Genomic DNA, 27,065 nt, shown 5'->3' on the forward strand with positions numbered 1-27,065 from the left:
TGTTTCGCCAATGCCATAGAAACCAACAAGTTTGAAAAAAATAAATCTCCATTATGAATTGCCAAGGAGCTTGTTTCGGAACTAATTATTAGTAGATGCATCAATAAAAAATTCATCAAAAACATGAAAACTTCTCCCAACCTTAACAAAATTGGCACAATGTGTTTTAAATTTAGGGTAAATCTCAGTTTACTACCCTCAAGTTTCGTGATTTGCAACATTTAGTACATGAAGATTTTTTCGTCTCAGAATCATACCTAAAGTGTTAATTTTAGGACAGTCTCATACATCCGTTAGTCTGGCTGTTAAGTCTCCCGTTAACTGATGACATGTCGCTCATGTGGACAATGACTGGACGTCACGTGTCATTAAGAGGTCCACGTGGAAATTAAAAATTCAAAAAATATATTAAAATAATTAATTAAATAAAAATAATTAAAAAAAGTTTCATGTGCACACGGGTGCTCAGTCATTGTCCACATGGGCGCTATGTCATCAGTTAACGGGAGACTTAACAGCCTGGCTAACGGATGTATGAGACTGTCCCAAAATTAACACTTTATGTATGACTTTGGAACGAAAAAAGTTTCATGTATTAAATGTTGAAAACCACGAAACTTCATGTTAGTAAACTGATATTTACCCATAAATTTAATCCCATTTGGTCTTCATAACCAACCTTAACAACTTTCGGCTAGTCAAGACTCAACTTCCATTGTGGTTCAATATTCCTGTTTCTGACTCAATTTTTTTAAGAAAAATAGAAAAATAAAATCCTGGCAGTACCCTTCCTTCTTTTTTTGAAAGAACCGCTATTGATTCGAAATAAGCTAACAATGAGTTACATATGTCTTAGAGGAAGAGATCCTGAAATAACATAATATACTGAAATAAACAAAATTAAATACCAATAAAATAGTAGAAGCTAGTGGATAATCTTTTATTGCCAAATTAGTATCTTGTTTCTTTGACCATCTTTTGCCTAATGTCACTACGTCACCTTCAAAATCTGCACACAGACAGAGCCAACCGAAGCGAGCTAGGAAATCAAAATTACTAGTTAATTAGGTGCTTATTTTAACGAATGCAAATATTTCGATCGGTTTTGTGTGTAGACTGCAGAGCCATCGAAATATTATAAAGAAATGCATGACAATCACATTAGTACTAAATAATTCACACAATGTGAAATTAAGAAAAGTAAACTAAGTAAAGTGTTGAACGGAATTCGATGACTATCGGATAGTCTCCAGTCTTCTTTCGTTCACGTTTCTTGACTTTATTTTCTCGAATCTCCACCATAAATTATCAGATCAATTTATATGATACCAATATTAACAAATTTTCTAACCCCGAAAAAAAAAAAGGTAAATCAAAGACTAATTTGCAAACTTCGGCTAAGTTAAGTTAGCTAGAACACTATCCTCCTCCTTCTACATCTAAATTTGAAATCCAATTTCTGTCTTTTAAATAAATTTATTGTTAAATATCACATGCATATAAGAAAAAAAGAAAAAAAAAAAAAAAAAAAGGCTTTGGATGTGGTACCTAGCTATCAATATTCTTTTACTAAAATCTTGTTGGTTTTTAATTTTTGATCAAAGTCCCTAAAATTAATGTGATAAATTATTTCTTATTGTAGGCCTAATTAACTGAGCGATCTAAGGAATAAAGAAAGAGGGGGCCGACAACAACAAGAGATAAAGAGAGATATATTTAATTCTGAGGCGTGTGTTGTACCACCCTCTTATACCTTGATTTATTGTAGTAGGAAAGGTAGAATCCTTACCCTTATAGGATTACATCTCTTAATAGGTAATGATTACATCTCCTAATAGGTAATAAACTCCTAATAGGTAACTACAAGATACTCCTAGATATACTAGGATTTACACAATCACATTCCTAATCTGATAGGACTGCAACACTCCCCCTTAAGTGTGTAAATACTCAAACAAAATGTCGCATCAAATCTTTAGCATATGAGGTAGAACAATTGATGAAGTCGTTGGCATAAAGGGTGAACGCGAGTTTTAAACACAAGTAAAGTAAGTATACGTTGGTAGTAAAACTCACAAAACCTCGCTATGGTAAAACCCAAGGCATGGGGAAAACCCATAGACTAAGGAGAAAAGTGAGAAGTATGCATAATGTCTAAAACAAACGTTAAACAGGACGAAAGTAGTGAACTCAACGGAGTATGATCATCCCAAGATAGGTGCCTAGTGGGAAAAATGCTTCTAATCGTAGGAAAAAGAGTACATTAAGATCAAGTAAGTATGCTTCAGGATACTCTCCCTGAGTTAGACATAACTTATAAATAAGACTACAAGCGATTCAATTCAGATAATTTACGCATACCGATTCCTTGGACGAGCTTCTGACAAGTAAACTTGGGCAATGACTTCATGAAGAGGTCAGTCAGGTTGTCTTGGGAACGAATTTGCTTGACTTCAATGTTTTGATGCTGTTGTTACTGCTGAGAGTAAAAGAACTTCGGCATTATGTGCTTGGTGTTGTCTCCTTTGATGTATCCCTTCTTTAACTGCTCGATACATGCTGCATTGTCTTCAAAGATCGTTGTAGAAAGGTCAACAACGAAAGAAAGACCATTAGTGCTTTGAATATGTTCCATAACTGCTATCAGCCAAAAGCACTCTCACGAGGCTTCATGCAGGGCGAGAATCTCAGCATGGTTCGAAGAAGTCACAACTAGCATTTGCTCGGTAGACCTCCATGATATAGCGGTGTCTCCAACAGTAAAGGCATAACCTATGTGAGAATGTGCCCTATGAGAGCCAGACAAATAACCAACATCTGCGTAACCAACGAGGCAAGAATCAACCCGAGGATCGAGTGGGGTGGTAACTCTTCTCAAAGATTTGTGGGTGTAGAATAAGCCCAAATCCGTAGTACCCTTGAGGTGGCGAAAAATATCTTTAACACCATTCCAGTGTCTATGTGTAGGTGCATTGTTGTATCTAGCCAAAAGATTACCAACGAAGGAGATGTCGAGTCTAGTGCATTGAGCCAAGTACAATAAAACACCAATTGCACTTAGGTATGAAACTTCAGGCTCTAAAATCTCTTCCTCATCCTCCTTCGGACGGAAGGGATTTTGTTTAGCATCTAGAGTCCAAATGACCATAGGAGTATTCGAAAGCTTCGTTTTATCCTCATTAAAACGATGCAACACTTTCTGGGTGTAGTTCGATTGATGTACTAAGATTCCATCTGAACAATGCTCGATCTCCAGGCCAAGACAATATAGAGTTTTCCCAAGATTTTTCCTCTCAAATTCTGATTTCAAGTGCGTTGCAATTTCCTCAAGCTCTGCGAGAGTTCCAATGAGGTTCATGTCGTTGACATAGACTACAACGATTGCAAATCCAGAATGTGACTTCTTAATGAACATGCATGGGCATAGTTCGTTGTTCATATAACCTTGACTTGTCAAATATTCACTCAGACGGTTATACCACATCTGCCCAGATTGTTTCAATATGTAGAGTGACCTCCTTAATCTAATCGAGAGAGTATTTCATGGTCTAGAACTATTTGAACCAGTCAATGGAAGTCTTTCTAGAACTTTCATGTACATTTATATATCTAGATCCCCATAAAGATATGCAGTTACCACGTCCATAAGCTACATATTCAGTTTTTCAGAAACTACCAAAATGATAAGGTAGCGGAATGACGTCCATTACGGGGGAATGCATATCCTCGTAATCAATCCCAGGACGTTAAGAGAAGCCTTGCGCTACGAGGCATGCTTTGTACCGCACTATTTCATTCTTTTCATTACACTTCCTAACGAAAACCCACTTATAGCCCACAAGCTTCACATGTTGTGAAGTAGGAGCTACAGGTCCAAACACCTTTCATTTCGTGAGCGAATCGAGTTCGACCTAGATTGCTTGTTTCTAGTTTGACCAATTCATTCTACGTTAACATTCATCAACGGAGCATGGTTCAATGTCATCGCTAAGCATGAGATCAGAAACAACAGTATACGCGAATGCATCATCGACTATCATCTCATTCTGATTCCAAACCTCATCCAATACTACGTAATGGACCGAAATTTCACGATTCTTGAGAGGTCGGCATGTTTCATTTGAAGCATCATCGTAATCTAGAATAACCTCATGTGTTGGAATGGATGAGTAAGCAATGGTCAGATTCAGACTAGGTTCACTAGTTTATGCCATTTTCCTCTTCCGGGGTTATGAATCCTTTGAACCAGGAGGCTTGCCACGCTTCAGGGTAGGAGGAGGTGATTGGCTAGCCGCCAGTGTACCTTGTCGTGTGGGAGGTGAGGCCGCCCCACCCTTGGGGATGATTTGGCCTTCCATAACGGTGTTACGGCGTACAATTGGCACGTCTATCCTTGTAGGTGCGTTTGCAGCGAGTATATGCCATGTCATCACCTTCACTAGATCAGTAAAAGCATTCGGCATGCTTTGAGCAATGCTTTGAAGATTTAGAATGCGTCGCACTTCAGTTTCAAATTGAGGCGTGCGGGATCTAAATAAAACATAATGGAAGTAATCCATGACAATTCGCGACGTTCTACAGGAACGTTAGTGATCATATCTCCCCCTAACGATGGGAAGACTATTTCATCGAATTGACAATCCGCAAAACATGCGGTAAAGAGATCTCCTGTTAAGGGCTCTAAATAGCGTATAATCGATGGCGAATCATAAATGACATAGATTCCCATTTTTCTCTGATGACCCATTTTGGTACGTAGTGGCGGGATTATTGGCACATAGACTACACACCCAAACACAAAATGCGAGATGTCAGGCTCATATCTAGTAACCAACTATAACGGTGAATAAGGTTGGGTAGTGGTGGGCCTAAGGCGGACCAACATAGCTGCGTGCAATATTTCGTGGCCCTAAGTAGATACCGGCAAATTGATTCGCATAACCAAAGTCTGTGCTATTGTTTGAAGGCACTTTATGAAAGCTTCTGCCCAGCCATTTTGGGTGTGAACATGGGGTACATGATGTTCAACTTCAATCCCAACAGACATGTAATAATCGTCAAATGTCTGTGACGTAAACTCTCCAGCATTATTCAGTCGAATCGACTTGATTGGATAATCAAGGTGGTGAGCCCTTAGCTTAATAATTTGTGCTAGGAGTTTCGCAAATGCAGCATTGTGTATGGACAACAAGCACACATATGATCATCGTGTCGATGCATCAACCAACACCATAAAGTATCTAAATGGTCCGTACATTGGTTGGATAGGTCCACAAAATCCTCTGAAGAAATTTAGGGGGGTCGTGAATAATCTTTGTAATTGAGGGTTGAATGTTCAACTTCCCCAAGGAACATGCTTTGCAAAACGGATGCCCGGGATAAGATTTCAAGTGATGCCTATGAGATGCTTTGAGGATACAACGCATCATATCTCGTATGGGATCTTTCATTCAATCATGTCAAAGTAGCAAAGTGTCTTGGAACCCAGCACTATGGCCAGCCACATTGTGTGTTTCTATGACTCGAATGGTTGTTATGTACAACCCACTCAGGAGATGTTCCAACTTCTTGTGAATATGCTTTCGGGCATATTTGTAAGAAATGATACAAAGAAATTTAGAACCATTCTCTTCAAGGGTTTCAACATGATATTGATTATCTTAAATGTCTCTAAAACTCAGCAATGTTCTTCCAGAACGGGGAGAATAGAGTGCCTCTTTAATAGTTAATTCAGTATCATTGGACAACATTATACGAGCTTTATCTTATCTTTCTATTAGGTTCAATGGGCCTGATAGGGTTGGCAGAGGTGCATTCTTAGGTACGAAGTTAGTGAAATAGTGTTTCTCACGCAATATGGTGTGCGTAGTTGCACTATCTGCCAGACAACTAACTTCCCCACTAGTCATACTTAGACAAAAATTAATTGAATCAGTCACTTGCATAAATATAATTCCATTCATTCAATTAATCAATTCAAGAAATAATATCCATAAAATAATATCCAAAGTTCAAAACAAACCAAACCAAACAAATAATTCCAAAGACTTCGAAAATTTTCCGAAAATTAAACCATAAACCTAGAAAATAGGGAGGGGGTTCAGCCACTCCTAGTAGGTTCGGCCACTAGGGGTTAAACACCCTAAAAACATGTCTAAATTTATTCTTCCATAAGAGTGGATGCCTCCTAAAAATCTAAAACCTTCAGAGTTTTAGTAGCCATTTCGGGGATTTACATGCACAAAGTTGGACTCACGACGTGAATAATACTTGGCAATGGCCTCGGGGGTAGCTCAACATACACAAGACCAATGATACCTTGATCCACAGCAGTAGCACATGTCCAGTTAAGTGGAATCCAATTGAACGGTAGCTTTTCACTTGTTCTTGAAGATTGGGGCCTTCGAGGCAAATGGTTGGCGCTTCTGGGTCAAGTTTCCTCCCTTGGACGAGCCTCTGTTCAGTGGACCTTAGGCCCGTGGTGGGGCTTGTTGCCATTTTCCACAGCCACGATGGGATCTTCGTCTATTTTGGATGTTCGAAATTGTTGCGTACGCTTCAGGCGCAATGTTCGAGCAGCTAGGTCGAGCTTGATGATTCTTCATCAAAATATGGTTCTACTTTTCAACGAGAAGTAGAATAGATATCAAATCCAAAAATTTGGTGAACTTATGTGCTCTATATTATTGTTGCAGAACAAGATTGGTGACATTGAAGGTCAAATATGTCTTCTCCAGGAGATCCTGTTCGGTTAAGTCCTCGTTACATAAATTAATCAGTGATTGGATTCTACAAACTTCAAAGTTGTATTCATTCACAGACTTAAAGTCTTGGAAGCGTAAATGTTGCCAGTCGTGTTTTGCTTCACGCAAGAAGATGTATTTCTAGTGATCAAAACGATTCGCTAAAGCGAGCCAGAAGGTACGAGGATCCTCCTCTGCGAAGTACTCGGTCTGCAATGCATCATAAATGTGTCTTCAGATGAAGATTATAGCAGTAGCTTTCTGAGCTTCGTCGACGGGTGCATCGTCGATTGGTTCCTTAATGGTAGCTCTAAGACTCTTTGCAGTGAGATGGAGCTTTACATCTTGAACCCACTTCAGGTAGTTTCTTCCGGAGACTTCCAGAACAGTGAAATCGAGCTTGTTTAAGTTTGACATGTCCCTAAATAGAGGGTACATTAAAACGTGGTTAGTCGTATAAAAATATATCGTAGAACATTCGAGGCTCTATAAACATGTACTAGTTTAATTTATGCATGAAAGCTACAGGTTTCATGTGGTAAGTTTTGAATGAAAACTTCGGGTTTTAAAGGCACTAAATTCGAAACTACAATTCGATAGTTATGAACGTTTAGTTCATATATAGGGGTACCTGCAATAACACAGAATACAACATACAAAAAAGTGTAACGATTTGTGGATTGCTTCAGGAACCCAAGTGTGAGTGCTTCGGGACTACGAAAGAGAGTCAATGGTTCAAAGAGATGAAATAATTTATTGAATCGTTAATGCCAAAAAGTGAGCTTCAGGCCAATAATTTTACATTAATTGTCAGATTAGTGAACTGCTAGTCACTTTAATTAATTCAATAGATTGAGACCATTCGGGGTTGATCGTAGAAGCAAAAATAATTATAACATGCGGGTTGAAATTATTTAGAATGCCAAAAATTAGCATTGGGTTCGAAAAAGGATAGCCCCAAAAAAATTTGGGCTCGAGTTGACTGCAATAGGCAGCCCAAAGGTGGCAATAGGCAACGGGTCGAGAAGGGAAAGCCCAAAGGCTTGTGGGCGGGGGCACAAAAACCCCAGCCGGGGCTAGGTTTTAGGACTTGGGCCTAGGGAGGTAAGCCCAGCCATCTGGGCTGGCTATTTAATTACAGGTAAGTGATTCTGAGTAAATGCACAGAACTTTTCAAAGATAAAAAATACTTGAGGTATACACCAAAGAAAAGAACCAAGCATATGGTATAGTGATCAACAAAAGTCACATAGTATTTATATCCTTTAATTGATACAACTGGAGAAGGCCCCTATACATCATTACTTATTCTTTCAAAAGGTTTTACAAAGACATGAGAACTAGAAGAAAATACTTGTCATTTTCCCAGCAAGTACACACATGTTTATCCGCATCTAATTTATACAAGATTTAAGTATGAGAAAGCATAATATGTAATACATCATTTGTAGGATGTCCTAGTCTATGGGCCACAGAGAAGCTTTCACAACTTGACCCAGAAATGCCCTTGGAACTGACTAAAACTGCTGCTGATTATTCTTAAAGAAAAGACTCTTTGGAATTTAGTACAAGCCTCCATTACTCTTTCCTCTCATTAAGATTGCCTTTATTGGCTTGTCCTACACCCAAAAATCCCATTCATCAAGAATTACATAAACCTTACTATTTCTGCACAAAGTATATATAGATAATAAACTTGCAACAAGAGATAGAACATGTAAAACAGTGGCAAGATATAAAGGTTTAGAATGAGTTTTAAGAGAAGATGAACTAGAATTCTTCACTAGTAGACATTCTCCATTTCCAACCGTGATTGGTTTCCATCAAATGGTGTAATCATATCAAGATCATTGGCTACTCTTGTCATATAGTGAGTAGCCCAATATCCATGATCCAATCTTGATTGGGATTGAAATCATGTGTCAATTGAGCAGTCATCGCAGTTAAGGTTGGTGGTGGAGGTGTTCCCTGATAAGCATAATTGTTGTGAGGAAAACAACTAAGTGCCACATGTCCCATTTTCTAACAAATTTGGCACTCAAAGAATACCAGCTGTATTCATTGGCTGTTGCTCATTCCTATAGTAATAGATAGGAGTTGTATGTCTTCGTTTATTGCAAATTTGACATTCATGGATGATTCCAAACTTCTGCCCATTATTACCATTCCAGTTACTCCAGCTTGAACCACCATTGGACTAAAACTGATTACTACCAGAAAAACATCATTACCTCTGTTGCTATCATTTCCTCCATTGTATCAAGGTCTAGAATTATACTTTTAACCATTGAAGCCACCATTGTTTCTATGTGAAGAAAATTGTTGTGGCATATTGCCTTGAGAAAAGTGACTTCTAGTAAGTCCAATGCCATTATATAAACCCAGCAAGCCAAAGAGGCTGTTGCAAATGGGTCGGGGCTTCAGGCCTATGTCCGAGACAAACCCAGCATGCTTCTGGCATGCAGGTTTGGGCTCGGGTGGACCGGGGCTTGCAGGCCCATGTGACAGACAACTCAAGCCGAAGCTTGGTTAGGTCTGAAAGGTGCAGTGAGCCCATAGGGCTGTACAGGTGGTCCAAGGCGTCGGGGCGACGCCATCCCACAGTGGTCCATAGTGGTGTCGCAATTTTTCCTCTTTTTTTTCGAATTCTAGGGTTAAAAACCCTAATTGCTTCTAAATTAATTTCCAATTCTACATAGCATAAATGCGTAATGCATGAACAATTATATATATTGACAAAATATATGAACATATATATGATATATATAATTGGAAGGAAAATATAAATATAGGGGGTTCATGCATCATGGGGAATATTTTCATGCTTCAAGGTTTTTTAAATATCTTAATTTATTTTAGAAGAACTTGATTGGCAGAAAACAATTGAGAGCCTTTGAATTCGTAGAAGATAGCCTCCTCCTATGATGTGTCAATTCCTCAGCTTCTGGTAAAAACGTGTTGATAACGTGTTGTAGGCCTAATTAACTGCGCAATCTAAGGAATAGAGATAGGGGGCCGGCGGTAACAAGAGAGAAAGAGAGAGATTTAATTCTGAGATGTGTGTTGTATCACCCCCTTATGCCTTTATTTATAATAGTAAGAAGAATATAATCCTTACCCTTATTGTGACATCCCACATCACCCAGGGGAGTAATCCTTAAATATATATTCCCATCCCTACCTAGCTCGAGGCCTTTTGGGAGCTCACTGGATTCGGGTTCCGTAGGAACTCCGAAGTTAAGCGAGAAGGGGGATAGAGCAATCCCATGATGGGTGACCCACTGGGAAGTTGCTCGTGAGTTCCCAAAAATAAAACCGTGAGGGAATGGTAAGCCCAAAGCGGACAATATCGTGCTATGGTGGTGGAGCGGGCCCGGGAAGTGATCCGCCCCGGGCCAGGATGTGACAATTTGGTATCAGAGCCTAACCTTGGTCGCGTGTTTGCCGACGAGGACGTCGGGCCCCTAAGGGGGGTGGATTATGACATCCCACATCGCCCAGGGGAGTGATCCTTAAATATATATTCTCATCCCTACCTAGCACGAAGCCTTTTGGAAGCTCACTGGCTTGGGGTTCCGTAGGAACTGTTGGAAATGTGCCCTAAAACCAATCATATGATGATACTTTATGGACATTTCACATGTTAAACTAATCTAGTTTAATGTAAAGGGCAAAGATTATTGTTTGAGCCGTCTTATATAAATGTTATATGCTTAAACGATAAGTCCAAGGAATATGTGATTGGAAGAATGCGATCTAAAGAAGTTAGATTCATGAGACCATTCTTTCGTTGACACATCCTAAACGTTCCTGATCATAGGATTGTCAATTGGGCATTGACAGTCCGTTAAGATCAGTACGTGTTATGTCTTCTCTCAGGGAGAGTGACTAGTCTCGAGTCATTGGTGTGTGTGACATCAAGACAAGTACATAGGTGCTCAATAGAGAATGAGTTCACTGAACACGATCAACGAAGAGTTCTCATATTCATGTCACATGAGAACTCATAGTTGGGATAATGCAAATTAGTCTTTTGACCTGAGGCATCACAGTTGTCTTGTGGTTAGGTCCTTAATCTTTGATTATGTCAAAGTCACTCCATCAGGAGGGTGTCCACGACATCATTGGGGTTAAGCCACTTAGCCATGGAGACAAGTGAATGCGCAACAAGGGATCTCTAACCTTCAAACTGTTTGAGGGAGAATACTCTATGATATGATTTAGAATCTCTGGCCAGAGTATGAATGAGATTTAGGAATGTGTTCCAAATCACATTCAAGGTAATCATATAAGCACAAGACTCACATTGGATAGTAGACATGAATAAACTATCAAACCAAACAATGTGGTCAAGAGTATTGTATTAGAGAAAGACCGTATTGCATTTGTAATCCTAAAACTGAATAGGTTCTCCGCCTCTTCTGATTAGCTTGGGTAACCATGACATGCTGCTAGGCGTCAACCATGGTTTGTGGAAGCCCTAAAAGTGTATTATCACTAACGGGAGAATTGAAAGTAAGTTTCAATTCACAATCGATTTGAAAGAGTTTGAATCGCCCACTGCCTCGCTAAAAGGAACCTAATGGATCGTACACCGTGTAAGGTAGAGATTGAAGATTCAACGGAGATGAGTAAGAATAATTAAATGGTTTAATTATTTGTGGCAAGGATTAATTAATATGATTATTAATCAAACGAATAAGTTCGTTAAAAGACCACGGGATAGTTTTGGACCTTAAGGCCCAATGGGCTTCGAACGTCAAATCCATTGACTTAAGTTGTGTGACAACTTAATGAATAATGATTCACAAAGGCCCAAATAGCCCAATAAATCCCATGTTAAAGAAGGAGTGGTTTTGGACTTATTTACAAGTTTGCCACTCAAATGAATTAAGGAATAAGTATAACTTTATAGCCAAAATTCATTAAGGGTAATTTTTGGGGAAAGGATGAGAACACAAGCTCTCCTTTCTCTCTAAAATTTCAGCCACCTTGGAAGGATCATCTAGCAATCAAACTCCTCCAAGGTCACTCATTTCTTCTACAATATGCCTTGGTGTGGAGACTTAGAGGTTTTCAATTTTGGGAACTTGGAGAAACCTTTTCATCCATCCAAATCCATGGATCTAAGATGCAAGGAATGAAGGTCCTCTCTTTGGGTGATTAGCCTTTGCTTATGCAAAGAGGAATCTACAAAGGTATTGATTTCTCAACTCACTTTGTTTTGAGTTGAGTCTTGGTTCACCTATCTACTAGGCTTTGAAGTTCATGGGTTAAGTTTTGTTTTTGAGTGCATATAAACATGATTCCGCCTTTTAATTGTTAATTGCATGTTGTTGATGTTGCTCAAATGAACTTGTTTTTCACAAATTTTCCTTCAGGAACTTCGAAGCTAAGCGAGAAGGGGGCTAGAGCAATCCCTTGATGGGTGACCCTCTGGGAAGTTGCTCGTGAGTTTCCAAAAATAAAACCGTGAGGGAATGGTAAGCCCAAAGCGGACAATATCGTGCTGCGGTGGTGGAGCGGGCCCGGGAAGTGATTCGCCCTAGGCCAGGATGTGACAATTTGGTATCAGAGCCTAACCCTGGTCGTGTGTGTGCCAACGAGGACGTCGAGCCCCTAAGGGGGGTGGATTGTGACATCCCACATCGCTCAGGGGAGTGATCCTTAAATATATATTCTCATCCCTACCTAGCACGAGGCCTTTTGGGAGCTCACTGGCTTCGAGTTCCGTAGGAACTCCGAAGTTAAGCGAGAAGGGGGCTAGAGCAATCTCATGATGGGTGACCCACTGGGAAGTTGCTCGTGAGTTCTCAAAAATAAAACCGTGAGGGAATGGTAAGCCCAAAGCGGACAATATCGTGCTACGGTGGTGGAGCGGGCCTGGGAAGTGATCCGCCCTGGACCAGGATGTGACACTTATAGGATTACATCTCTTAATAGGTAATCAACTCCTAATTGGTAACTACAAGATACTCCTAGATATACTAGGATTTACATAATCACATTCCTAATCTAATAGGACTGCAACATTTCTATGTATGTTACTATATTTTTTAAATTAAAAATTGAAATTTATAGTTGTTTATTTTAATGAGATTTTAAATAAAAATCCATAATTTGTGGCATTAAAAATATAAAATTATACTAGTGTGTGTATGTATGTGTGTGTGTGTGTGTGTGTGTGTGTGTAAACATGGGTACATTCATCAAAATCAACAAAAAAATTATTGTACCAAAATGTGGGTACATTCTTCAAAACCACACAAAAAAAGTAATATATATTAGGCTTAATAACATTAGTAAATTTCTTTGATTAAACTTGATATGGATACATTCTCAAATCAAAAGAAAAAAAATTGTACCCATATAAGTTTACAAATGGATTAGAAAAAATTGAATAGATTTTATATAAAATAAAAAATGGTACATTTTACATATGACAAATTGGTATACTTAAGAATGGGTACATTTCAAGATTAAAAATTTGAGAAAAATTACATGAATGGGTGCATATTAGGGCTGGGCACGGGCCGGGCCGGGCCCAATTTTGAAGGGACCGGACCGGACCTAGGTTCAAAGGGAACGGGGCGGGCCGGGCCGGAGATTACATTTTTTAATATAAGAACCGGACATTACCCGGCCCGGTTGAAACGGGTAGGTTCGGGCCGGGTCCACGGGTCCCTTTTTTTTTTTTTTTGGTTGTTTGAAAAAAAAAAAAAATTTGTACAGAATACAGATTGCAAACTGCACAAAAAACTACACAGATTGCAATCTGCACAAAACTGCAGATTGCAAACTGCACAAAACTGCACAGATTGCAATCTGCACAGATTTGCACAGATTGCAACTGCAGAAAGTCACATACTGCATTTACGCATATTTTGCACAAATTCACCATTATTCACATCCAATCTAAATACAAAGTCCAACATCCAAGTTCATAGATTAACAATAACATTCAAAATAATAATATTACATCTTCCAACATCTAAAAATCAAATCAACATACAAAATATCCGAAAATCCAAACAAAAAATAACCATCCAAACAAAAAATAACCATCCAAAACAAAAAATAACCATCCAAAACTCACCAGTAAGCAAGCAGGATATGATTCAAAATCTTCCAATTTCCAAACTTTCTCAGTAATAAGTGGCTCCGGAATCTGAAACCAATTCCCAAACAATCAAGAAAATGCATATAATATTCTTGGAAATGCAGCAATGCAAGTAAATGCAATCAGAATTCAGAAGTGTCCTTAAATAGCCTAATAAATAACACTGAAGGTTCTCGGTTTAGTTTGCAGTTTTTCTCATGTACTTCAAAATTCAAAATTCAAATCGTGTGCAGGGCCTGCAGGGCAGTAACATGCAGCAACATGCATGCACTCACCATTCATGACATTTTACCAAAATGTTTCAAGAAACTATGCTCTTTTCCATAGGCTAAAGAAACTGTTTTCTGCAATATTGGCCAAGTACTTATTGTGTGTGTGTGTGTGTGTGTGAGATGTATATGTATATGAAACCAATTCCCAAACAATCAAGAAAATACATATAATATTCTTGGAAATGCAACAATGCAAGAAAATCTGAAAATGCAATCAGAATTCAGAAGTGTCCTTAATGCAGCAAAGTTTGGGACGAAGTAGAAAGTAGAATGTTCTAATTGCAACCTTATGACTCTGTGCTCCTTATTGCAACAAACTTCATTTCACAACAAACATCTAATAATTTAAAAGGCAGAAGGGAGAAAACGAATCTACACTTGCAAAATTATAAATAACATTGACAAAGCGATACCTGCATTTGCCCAAATAACCCAGCCAAAGCTCCACAAGAAAGACGCATCACAATGGACTTTTCATACTCTTCAGGAACATGCAGTTTAAGTTCCTCATATATGTAGAACTTTAAACCAGCATAGGGGAGTATTCCGGTGAGTGTTGGGCCTGATCAAGTAAAAGAAGCTCCAAGTTAATATTAGCTTGTCCATTATATTGCATCACGTATGAATAAACGGCACCTCCTCCAATCAGTAAAGTCTTAGCAGAACACTCAGCTATGAGATACACAGAATGTGGTGACAAATGGTTTTGCCACATCATAATTAGAGAAGCAAATGCATACCTACACCTCGATAGAGACCACGGAAGCCCCCCTCCTTGTAAACACTTGAAAGCACGTCCCTTATGCCCTTATAAACAATTTGATGGTGGGTGCCTTTCATGCCATAATTAATGTTTCCTCGGGTATTAACAACCTGTAAAACCATAACAAAAATAGATTAAACAATGAATCAATGAACTATTACAAAAATCGTTTTTGACACAAAAGAAAAAGGTACAGATAAGACATATGCAAGACACTGACCTGATAAGCAAGTTTGGTGCGAGCTAGGTCCAAGGGATAAGTGCATAAAACTGCTGTCCCTCCGGTTGCTGCACCGGCTAAAAGATCAATATGAGGCCCTGATCCTAAAGTAGAATAGTTATTCAAGATCCAACACCTGTACTGCTCAATGCTCATATGTCATGTAATGTAAGGCTGCATAAGGAATAATTCGAGCAACACTTGCTCCATTTCCTCTGAAAAACAGATAAGAAAGTTCGAAAATAATTGTTCTAGCGACATGTATAAAGTTTGATATCGAAACTTAAACAGTACCAAAACATATTCTTTATAGTAAATTACAGAACCAAAACCAATATATTAATGAAACCCATAGATATATGAACCCTAGATTCGAACAGATCTACAGAAAAAAATTGAAATAGGAAAAACTTAAAAGAGAGACTCTGGGAATAGAGCTTCTGAGCTTCATGCTTAACAAACAAAGCAACAAAACCCATAAATTAAATGTCTAACCAAACAGCTTAAAATCTACAAACAACTTAAATTTCTGCAAATTTAACCAAACAACTTAAAATCGCAGCAGTCCTAAATCAGCAAGTTTCTGATTTAACCAAACAGCAAGTTTCTGCTAGTAATCAAATCGCAGCAGTCCATATAATCAATCGAAAAGCTTATGCAATCATAGCCCCAAAAACCCTAAATTCCCAAATCAGAAACCCTAAATTCCCAAATCAGAAACCCTAATTCATAAATTACCTAGGAATTTGCAGGATGATGGTAGTGTTCTCAACGGCGAGGTTGGTGTCGACCGTGTGGTGGTGGTCGGAACTCGCGATTGGGGAGGATTGATGTAATGTCGACAGACACAGTCGAGGTCGACAGTCACTGACTCACTATGAGTCTCAAGGAGTCGAGTCGAGTCGAGTCAGTAGGGGTGGAGAATCGATGGAAAAAGATGGGAGCGATCGAGGTCCGTCTGACTCTGAGACGAGAGAGTAGAGAGGAGAGGAGATTTGGGGAGTGGGGGAAGGGAACTGTCGAGTGTCGACTGTGGGAGTAGAGAGGAGAGGAGATCTGGGTCTGGGAGAGTGACTGTCTGAGGACTCTGATCTGAGAGACTCTTGAGACTTGACTGCGATCGTGCGATCGTGGTAACTTCTAATCAACGGATCAGATTAAATCTTAAATTTTTGGAAGGTGAAAACGGTTCGGGTTGGGGACCCGTTTCCAAGCTTGGCGACCCGTCCCGCCCCGCAAATAACATGGATCCGCCCCGCCCCGCCCCGTTTCAGATTTTTTAAAATAGGACCCGCCCCGTACCCGCCCCGATTCACTTGGACCCGCCCTTAACCGCGGGTCTAGGGCCCGTTTGCCCAGCCCTAGTGCATATAAGATTAAAAATTGAAATTTGTTTATAAAAAGCTAATTGGTACAAACTTATTCTAATTTTTTATTTATTTTGGAAATGTTTTGAATTGAAAATTAGTTAGTTGTTTAATAAAGGTGTGAGTATTAAAATCCTAAATCAATTATTAATTTTTATTTTAAAAAATTATATAACTAACATGTAAATTTATTATTACATTAATGCTAAAAACTTTGATCAAAATCTGAAAACTAATAAGGTTTCAGCTAATGAACATTGGTAATTAGGGACCGGATACTAATTTTTCCACAAAAAAAAAAAAAAAAAAAAAAAAAAACTAGGTAATTTCCTTGAAAGTGTTTTGATTTGCAAAGGTAACTAATTATATGCATGACTATAGCCTCTTAGTACTACAATCTAGTGATACTCCTCTTTACTTGTAAGTGAGAGGTCTTAGGTTCGATTGTCGTCAAATGCTAATTTGAACCGCATTATTATTAGCTCATTATGAGGATAAGCTCACCTCTCCCTTTTAGTGTAGATAAAATTATTTGTTTAAAAAAATATATATATATATATATATATATATATATATATATATATATATATATATATATATATATATATATATATGCATGACTATACAAATTTCTGGTCCAATTATTTGGATAGGGCATCTTCAAGAGCACATAAAATATTAGCCCTAATTTCAATAATATCTCTATTTAGTTTGATCCATAAGTTTGCAACACTGATTAATATCAAGGAAATGAATTTGCTTATCCTATTTGTAAGATGGCAGTTAGGGTTTTCTGTATATATACTTCCTGCACGCAATGAAACACAAACATCTTTTCGAATTTCTCCTCTTTTGCTTCACAGCATCCCTCTAAATATTCAAACATGTTCAAGGAATAAGCAAGTTAGCAACCCCATCAAGGCTGAATTATTCCGTAGCTTCCATTGTGTGTGAAACAGTTTCTTTTATTCTTTGAGAAAATGAAATATATATTCAAAGCAGTTTTATTACGTGCACTTGTAACCAAATTAGTGTACGGCTCATATAAAAAAAAAAAAAACCAATGATGCAAGGAAATTCTTCTCTACTCAAAATTAGTACATGCAGGAGCTAAAAAGCATAAAAGAGATTAACTATACTAAATTAGTGTACGGCTCATATATGATCACATATCACATTTAGCTTTACATGGCTTCGATTTGGTTAAGCAAAAAACTTTACTCGATGTAAAGTGAGGACATACGACGAAAATAAGTTGTTGAATACGAGAATATTCCCACATCAGATAATTGACAAACTAGTTTATACAATTAATGTTGTTGTGTAAGTGAATATAGGTGTGATTAGTAGTGGATCGCTAATCCAATCTCTATTAATTTATATGTTTTTTTGTCAGCAATTGCACTCTTTATAGCGTAACATAATTCTTGTTCAGATTACCTAACAGAGATATATCCATGTATCTGATAAATCATTGATCATTCATATCTAAGAACATGCTACATTTTAAGCTTATATATATATATATATATATATATATATATATATAGATACTCTTAGCAACTCCTATATTCGAAGCAAAGTGTTGTCTAATTAAACCATGAATTACAAATGTCTAGAAAAGCTCTATTACTATTTTGCGAGGCAATCCACATCGATGTAATGAAAGTGAGGGACTAAGACAATCACAGAACGCCCCGAATAATCGACCCATTTGCCAAGCAGAGTCTCACGAAATCTTCCATCTTTTCCTTCAATTACATCTAAAAACGACTTGTAAACCATATTATGACCGTCCCTCATTGGTTGTCCGCGGATTCCATTATCAAGAAGTGTATGCACAACCTCTTGTACCAATTTCTCCTGACACATTACTAATTCCCCTGGCGTAGATCTACTTGTTGTTAAGAGATCGATAAGGGTTGCTGGCACAGAGTTAGTTGATACTTATTCCCCAGATACTGTCATTTCTTCTTCTCCGGGAAAAGAGGTTCACGAAAAAATGGCAAAAAAGAAAGTATTAATTTCTCTTCTATATCTTGCATCTATAGTATTTTTGCCTTGGTGGATCTCTCTCTCATTTAATAAAAGTCTGGAATCTTGGTTTACTAATTGGTGGAATACTAGGCAATCCGAATTCTTTTTATAATGAGATTCAAGGAAAGAGTATTCTAAAAGAATTCATAGACTTAGAGGAACTCTTACGTTTGGACGAAATAAAAAAGGAATACCCGGAAACACATTTACAAAAGCCTTGCTTAGAAATCTACAAAGAAATGATCTAATTGATCAAGATGCACAACGAGGATCGCATCCATACAATATATATAATATTTGATTCTTATTACCTGTATACCTACATTTCACGTTTAAACCGTCCGTTTAAACAAGAGTAAGCAATTATTATAAAAACAAAACTAAGATATTAGGCAAGTTTAATTGTCAAGGCCGCGTTTGTAGGAAGCAGCTATGGCCACACGGCAATTAAACCTCGCATTCACACTAGAAATCAAACCTTAATTAGCAATAATAATAAGCAATTAATTACTGATTAATTTGCTTTAAATCTAAGGCGTACAAAGTGGGAGGGTAGTAGGAGTGGAGTGCATCAACACGACCAGTGTGATGAGTCTTTGTTAGAGAATAATATCCATTAAGCTAAGCTAAGCTACAAAAAGAAAAAGACAAAAAAAAAAAAAAAGGCAACATGTTACATATATGCATGTAGGCATGTAGCTACAAACATTTCATCTAGACATATCACATATTTAATGTTTATTTTTGAACAAACGAATATCAACATAAAGGGATAAGGAAGTATGCTAAGTCTTACAATAGGCTAGCCATAAAAATGTGGTTCAAATTCGCCTTTGGCGAGAATCAAACATAATACTTCTCACGTACAAGTGGACAAGAATATCACTAGATCGTAGTACTAAGTGACCACATATTTAATGTTTAATTGTCATATTTGCTCGATTAAGTTACCAATCACGTACTTCACTAGTATTTCTTCTAGGTCCTTGTCTTGTATGACAATATGACCCGTAGATCCTCTACAAGCAGATAGAAGGTTCCTATCAATTTCTTTTACAAGATGATACTCTAATCTGTATGAAAACTCAAATTTAGATGAAAAAACAGAGCACATTGCTACTGGCACCTGTAGATCCTCTACACAGGTTCCGATCAATTTCTTTTACAAGATAATATTTTAAGTTACTCTAATCTATATAAAAACTCAAATTTAGATAGAAAAAAACAGAGCACAATACGACTGGCAACTAAACTAAGTTCCAATCACTAAACTAGATTGGAGAAATGAAATTAAAAAGGTAGAATACATGCTAATTATACAAAATTAGTCCATGTGAATTGATACTCACAATAATTAAATATGAAAATACTATGCAGCCACAAATGTCCTAATTAAGCCAGCAAAAGCTTTACAACGAAATATTAATAAATATTGGACGTAGTAATATAGGGTTGCATATTTATCTGATGATGACCTCTCAACATGTGCAGTAAGTAATTAAAGGCATGAACCCACACGGTGTTGGCCTTTGGCTTCAATGGCTAAATACTCTGCCTGCGTCGTGCATGTTTGTTAATACATACTTACTTGGCTCACCACAATCACCGCCACCATCAAACCACCAGTGAGGCATACATGCATCATGCATGCCTGCCTGCCTGCTGTGCCTCCGCTGTCAAGCTGCATTTCTAACAGTAATACGTATCCCCCACCCCTCCTTAATTAAAATATTACAGAATCACTTGGTATTATAATTTAATAATAATTTTTATCACCTATAAATAAGAAGTTTTTATATTCAATTGAAATAAAAAAACAGATTTAAATTACATTTCATTTTGATGTTTGATTTGACAATTATTATTACAGTAAAAAGGCAATTAGACTTTGATTTGACAATTAATTGAAAATATACTATTCCACATTCACATATGCCTACAAGATCTGGGGTGCCGTCAGATGTATAGTTATCGAGCTGTGCAAGATTAGGGAGAATATCTCAATATAGAGACAAATGTAAACTTAAGTTACTTTACAAATTTAGAACTCGTTTGAATATGTTTTTAAAATAACTGAAAATATTTTTTATGAAAATATTTTTGGAATCAAAACTTAGAAAAAATGTAAGTAAATTTTGAAAAAGCACTGAAAGTGCTTCCTGGAATAAGCATATAACTGGTAATTTTTACATAAAACACGTGTTTTTGAAATCAAAAAATATTTTCTTTAAAACCACTTTCCGTCATTTTGAAAACATATTCAAACAAACCCTTATACATCCGATGATAGGTCAAAATACATACCGTAAAAACATTGTTATGTAGTTTTTTTTTATTCTTTTTTTTTTCATTTCTGAAACGTATGTAGCAAAAAGGAGCTTAATTACTCGACTATTTTCTATTAAAATTTGTTTTGGGTATTCCATATGTACCCATAACAAATACAAAGCAAAATAAATAAGAAAGATCACGTAACAAAAATGAAAGAATAAAAAACCCAAATCGAATTGAAGATAAACAATATTAATTAAATAATAACCAATTGGAGACACTACAACATTGTTCACAAACAATGAACGAATTGAATTGTCTGTACAGCATTCAACAACCCATCAAATGAAGAACAAATCAAATTTAAAAATTAAAAACATGCAGCTATCAGCTAGCTAGCTATACAGCGGAGCTTTGTAATTCACGTAAATCCAAATTAATCTCCACCCAACAACCACCGCGGCTTCTTTCCCACCATCGGGCTCTGCACCTCCTGCTCTCCGGAGAGTTGACTTTTCTTGTCCCCGCCGAACCCTGGCCAGAACTCCGGCAACGCCGGCATGTTTAGGTCAAATCCGCGCTGACTCTGATGACTTTGACTATGGCTGGAAGCCCCCGCACCGCCGCCTTCGGAAGTAGTGACAGCGCTCGTGGCCGCGCTGTCGCCGTCGTAGTGACAGCGCTTGTGGCCTCCCAGTGCCTGGCCGGTGGGGAAGGTCTTGTGGCAGATAGAGCACTCGTGGGTCCTACCGCTTGTTGTTGTCACGGCGGAAGCGGCGGCGATTTGCTGGTCGACCATGGCGGCGGCGGAAGAGTCGGACTTGCGGTGGCTGGCCTTGTGTCCGCCAAGAGCTTGGTAAGAGGAGAACCCCTTGTTGCAAACAGAGCACTTGTAAGAAAGGTCTCGGGACGGCGGCTGCGGCGGCAATTCAGAGCTATCAGTGGTGCCGCGGGCGAGCATGATGAGGCAGAGAGCGAGGTACTCCTCTTCGGTTGGCGGGTCTTCGCTGCGCGGCCGCTTAGAGCGCTTCCGTTTGGCCCATGGCTCTTTGGAGTGGATTTGGTGATTGCCGTGGCGACGATCCTCCACCTTTTCAAACGATGAAAAGGATGGAGAAGGAGTAGTGGTGGTACTCGCGGATTTCAAAGCCTCTAAGGCCATTTTTATCGTAATTTCTCGTGCGCGAAAACGCGGAAAATATGTGATCGATATGGTTGTCGAGATACAGAAAGACGGAGACTGCTTTCACTACTTTTTGGTGGTGGGGAGAGTGAGGAGGAGAGGTGGTGTATTTATACGTGGGATTTGGGGAAGAGTTGGTGAAAGGAGTGAAGTCGGTCAACTAAGGAAAAGGGTAGAAAGAGGGGAGGTGGAGTGGGAGTGGTGGGAGGGGAGGGAGGCGGTGGACCGAGCTTTTTGTTGGACTTGTTCCAAGTCAAAACATTTGTACGCCTGCTTGCTTTGCTTACTCTTTTCATCCACTAAACCAAAACAAATCTCACTACTTGCTCCTTGGGTCCTGGTCCGTGCACATCACGCTACCTCGAGCGGATTCCAACTTCTCTCTCTAATTACTTGTTATACTTGGTGATTACTATTAAATATTTACTAATTGCCAGCGGAAGGTGGAATCACAAGGCTCACAAGTTTGTCATTTTTTGAATTTACTGGGTTCCTTAGCGCGCTTTCGCCCTATATGCCTCATAGCCCGAAGATGAGTCACTGGTACTGACTAAGGTTCGCATCTATGGCCAATAAATAGGTTTGTTTTGACCTTCTTTTTAGGGTTTACAGTTTAGTTTAGGGAAAGATGGATAGGAATAGTGGGAAGGGAGTCCTCAATGTTGTCTTGATGATCCCTGTCATGGAGTATTAGATAAGGACTAGTTAGTTTCTCCAAAATCAGCATTGTGTCGTTGTGTTTAACGGGAAAGGAACTGGTTACTACCTTTTGATCAATACTTATAGCACACAATAAACAATTTTATCAGATTCTACATCATGGGTTGGGCACTTATCAAACAAGAAAAAGATTTCCACTTTTGGTGAGTCTGGTGACATAGACGTTATATATGGCATCAATACACAACAAATCAAATTCCAAAAAATTTAGATTGCAATTAATCATGATGATAATATATCTAAGGGGATAAAACTTCCTTTTGTTTAGATTAGTAGAAAAAATAAGTATAGAAAAACGACTCAGTAAATGCATCCTTATTACTACTGGGAAGTAGTGTTTAAGAGTCGCTCAAGAGCGCGTGTACCGTGCAAACACACATAAATGACCATCATTTTGCATTTAGTATTAATAAATTTGAAAGATCTTTCTCAATCTAATCAACCAGATACGAATTGAATGGTTCTTCATTCTCTTCAGATCTCCATTATGTTTTACTAAATGCAGAGGATTTTTTATTGAGTTGTTTACTTTATAATTCATTAAATTTCACATTTTTGTGATGATTGAGAGAACTATATCGTTATCCTGAAAAGAAAAAAAAGAGAACTATATCGTTATCCCACATATCCTAATTCTAACTTGTATTCCACCCTTCCTCGTGACTTTCTTTTCTGTCCATATCCCTTTATTGAACCATGATATTGATCTAGGGTTGATACAATGTTAGGGAAGATGGTGACAAGGAAAAAAGACTATATGATCTAGTTGCAAATGTGAGCGTAGTCACATAGGCTAATTAAAGTGGATATTTTCTTAAGCATTTAAGTTTGAATCTCCCTTCTTGCAATTTAGATTAGTTTAAAGTATAAAATATTATTATATATATATAAATACAACTTGTACGATCTAGTTTAGATGGATCACCTAAGCTTCGAAGGGAAAGTTAGGACATAACACGTCTAAAACTAATTGAGGATTATAGTATGAGAGCTTCGTTTTGGGTTTTTTTTGGGGTTTCTAAGCCTACAAAATTGCATTTGAGCGAACAAACAAGCAAACTGATTTCGCCGGCAGCAAAAACAAGGCGAGTGAAAACTTTGGGGATGTTTCACCAAATTATGTAACTTTCTGCTCACACATACCCATCTATTACAGTTAAAGTTCAATTTTTTTTTTTAACAAACGATATTATCTATACTAAATGATTGAAGGTGAGCTAAGTTTTACAATAGGACTAGCAATAATATGGTTCAAATTTATCTGTGGTAAGAATTGAACTTAAAACGTCTTATTTATAAGTGCAGAGGAATACTTAAAGTTCAAATTAAATTAACAAAATTAGCTTAAAAACTAGTGATATATTTCGCTTTCTACTATTTGAAAAGTCTTTTAACTTCGGATCCCTATATGACCCGTTGTTAGAAAGTAATCCCAACTAAATTAATATTAATTTGTAGTGATCACAAGACTAATGGTAGGGATAAACATCAAAACAAATGTTAATTGTTCTTTGTGTAATAAAAAGAAAACCCAACCCTTGTACAGTGTTCAAATCCACCCCAATCTTTACGTCCTAGCTTACGTCACGCTGAGGTGAGAAAGGATGCATGCTTGCTTCTCTAAATTACCAATTAATTATCGAGTAATGTTACAATTATCACCTATTTATAACATTTTTATAATAAAGATAGCGTATTCGAACATATGTGGATCTCATTTCTATTAAAGAAATGATACAATTAATAATACAAATAGATAATAAAAGTAGTTGTAGACATCAAAATTTCAGTAAAACAAATGTTCACCAATGCATTAAAGTTTTGACGTGTCAAGGCATACATGGCATACGCCACGTGTTGTACAAATTGTACACATGGCGTGTGACTCAACAAAATAGGAAGAAATATCCTTGAAGGATTAAACAAGTTTTTCTTCTCATTTTGGGCAATGACAAGGCAAGCACACTTCAATCCATTACGGATCAAAGCAAGTTTTTCTCATGTTGGGCAATGACAAGGCAAGCACACTTCAATCCATTACGGATCAAAGCAAGTTTTTCTCATTTGGGCAATGACAAAGCATACACATTTCAAGTTTAAAATGGTGTTAAGTGGGAAATTAGGCCATAAGTTAGACCACTTCAAGTTTAAAATGGTGTTAAGTGGGAAATTAGGACATAAGTTACACCACTTCAAGTTTAAAATGGTATTAAGTGGGAAATTAGGCCATAAGTTACACCACTTCAATTTCAATATTGCATTAAGTGGGAAAATTAGGCAACGGTGCTTGGAAAGGAAAAAAATATTTTGTGGTGGTGATTCATTCTCAAAGCCTATAAATAGGCTTCTCCATCAAGGTATCAAGCATCAACCAATTCACAAATACATTTCTCTACTCCCAAATTGGAAGAGAATTCCCCAAATCCTTGAAGCTTTGAAACTCCAAAGCTTCCAACCATCCAAATTCCCAAGAAAAGCCAACACACACCAAAACCAATTCACAAATACATTTCTCTACACACCAAAACCTTGAAGCCTTAAAGTTCTAAAGCTCTCAAGAAAATCCCGAAGGATCAAGAAAGCACTCTTCGTTTCTTCGTCAAATCCTCCTTCAAGATCAAGCCCCAACGGCCCTTGAAGAACTTCAACCAACTCAAGATCAAGCCCCGACGGGCCTTGAAGAAAGTGTTCATCGTTCATCCTAAGATCAAGCCCCAACGGCCCCTTGGATCAACAGCACAAACAAATCCACACATCCAATCGTTCTTCAAGATTAAGCCCAAAAGCCCTTGAAGATCCGCTCATCCATCAACCTTCAAGATCAAGCCCAAAAGCCCTTGAAGAAATCCACACAACCATTATTCAAGATCAAGCCCCGACGGCCCTTGAAGAAAGTGTTCATCGTTCATCCTAAGATCAAACCCCAACGGCCCCTTGGATCAACAGCACAAACAAGTCCACACATCCAATCGTTCTTCAAGACTAAGCCCAAAAGTCCTTGAAGATCTGCTCATCCATCAACCTTCAAGATCAAGCCCAAAAACCCTTGAAGAAATCCATACACCCATTCTTCAAGATCAAGCCCAACGCCCCTTGAAGATCCGTTCATCAACTGTTCATCCTTAGATCAAGCCCCGACGGCCCTTTGGATCAACAACTCATCCACAAACCTACACCCTACGAAGATAGAATCAGAGGACCAAATTTGAGAGAGATCGTAACCCCAAAATCATAAACACAAAAATATCATTTTGTACACGTTATTCTTGGTTTCTTATTTCAAGGAATCTTTCGTGTTCACCAAATTTGGCACGCCCAGTGGGACAATCTCTACCTCTCATCTCTGTCTCCGTTCAAGATATTCAAGCACAGTCCATGGCTTCAAACAAAGAACAAGTCATGACTATCGGCACTACCTCCATTGAAAAACAGCTGGTTCAGATGAAGGAAACAGTTGCAAGGCTGATAAAGACTGCAGAGGAGAAAAACTTGCAAACCGCCGGACTCATCAACCGTCTGGAGGCACAGCATGGCGTCAAAGTGAAACCAAGCTCTCTTCCAACTAAGAAGACCGAAGAAGGCTTTAACCCAAATGCCTACGAACTCATGTCAAAGGCTAGGCATGACTTTGCCTCCTCTTCAAATCTTGGAAAGAAGGTTTCAAACACCGTCAACGACAAAGATCGCGACCTCACCGAGACTCAAAGGAAGTTGAAGGAGCATGGTTACGGAGTTGACAACAACCAAAGCACACCTCCAAAATCAATGGCATCAAGCAAGGGACAAGCCGTTCTTGCAACCACCAAGGGAAGAAGCATAAGCACTTCCGCCACAAATGGAGCATCCATTGGTGCCACAACCACTTCTCAACATGCCGCTGCAAAGTTGGTACTGCTAAGCAAGCAAGAGCAGCATCAAAGGCGCGAGTCGGTCATCCACCTGACATTGATGGGGGCACCAAAGCATGCTATTGAGGCACACAAGATGACACCCCAAAATGGCCAATGGGGTTCTTCATCAGCACTATGGATGTCTGAAGGAAAGTCATGTCTATTGGTTGCACAAGTCATGACCATCGGCGTCACCTCTGTTGAAGAACAACTGGCTCAGATGAGCGAAGCAATTGCAAAGCTTACACAGACTGTGGAAGAGAAGGACTTGCAGATTGCCGCACTTGTCAACCAACTAGATGCGCTGCCCGACGTGAAAGTCGACCCAAATGTTGGCCTATTAAAGAAAGAAGTCGACGAAGAAGAGGAGCCTCCAGTGGGGAAATTCGAAGAGAAGCTGAAGCTAGACCAAGCAACGGCGTTCATGGAATCTCTCTCTATCCAGCAGCTACAGGAGATGATCACAAGCACTATCAAGA

General features: G+C 38.4%; 3 protein-coding genes across 3 annotated transcripts; all 3 read right to left on the bottom strand.

Annotated features, from left to right (window-relative positions):
- Positions 1–2,659: 2,659 nt before the first annotated feature.
- Positions 2,660–3,148, bottom strand: LOC137728184 (secreted RxLR effector protein 161-like). The gene has a single exon (XM_068467047.1). It carries the CDS (start codon positions 3,146–3,148, stop codon positions 2,660–2,662), a length of 489 nt encoding a protein of 162 aa, XP_068323148.1.
- A 10,354-nt stretch (positions 3,149–13,502) lies between these two features.
- On the bottom strand, positions 13,503–15,274 carry LOC137728185 (mitochondrial carrier protein CoAc1-like). The gene is made up of 6 exons (XM_068467048.1): positions 15,119–15,274; positions 14,876–15,008; positions 14,549–14,697; positions 13,840–13,911; positions 13,723–13,734; positions 13,503–13,610 (listed from the first exon to the last, which is right to left on the bottom strand). Exons 1-6 carry the CDS (start codon positions 15,272–15,274, stop codon positions 13,503–13,505), a joined length of 630 nt encoding a protein of 209 aa, XP_068323149.1.
- Positions 15,275–21,029: 5,755 nt separating this feature from the next.
- On the bottom strand, positions 21,030–22,041 carry LOC137730326 (zinc finger protein ZAT10-like). The gene has a single exon (XM_068469394.1). The coding sequence runs from the start codon at positions 21,953–21,955 to the stop codon at positions 21,230–21,232; it is 726 nt and encodes a 241-aa protein (XP_068325495.1). The 5' UTR covers positions 21,956–22,041; the 3' UTR covers positions 21,030–21,229.
- Positions 22,042–27,065: the final 5,024 nt, after the last annotated feature.

The sequence above is a fragment of the Pyrus communis genome, chromosome 3, assembly GCF_963583255.1.
Source record: "Pyrus communis chromosome 3, drPyrComm1.1, whole genome shotgun sequence".
Lineage (NCBI taxonomy): Eukaryota > Viridiplantae > Streptophyta > Magnoliopsida > Rosales > Rosaceae > Pyrus > Pyrus communis.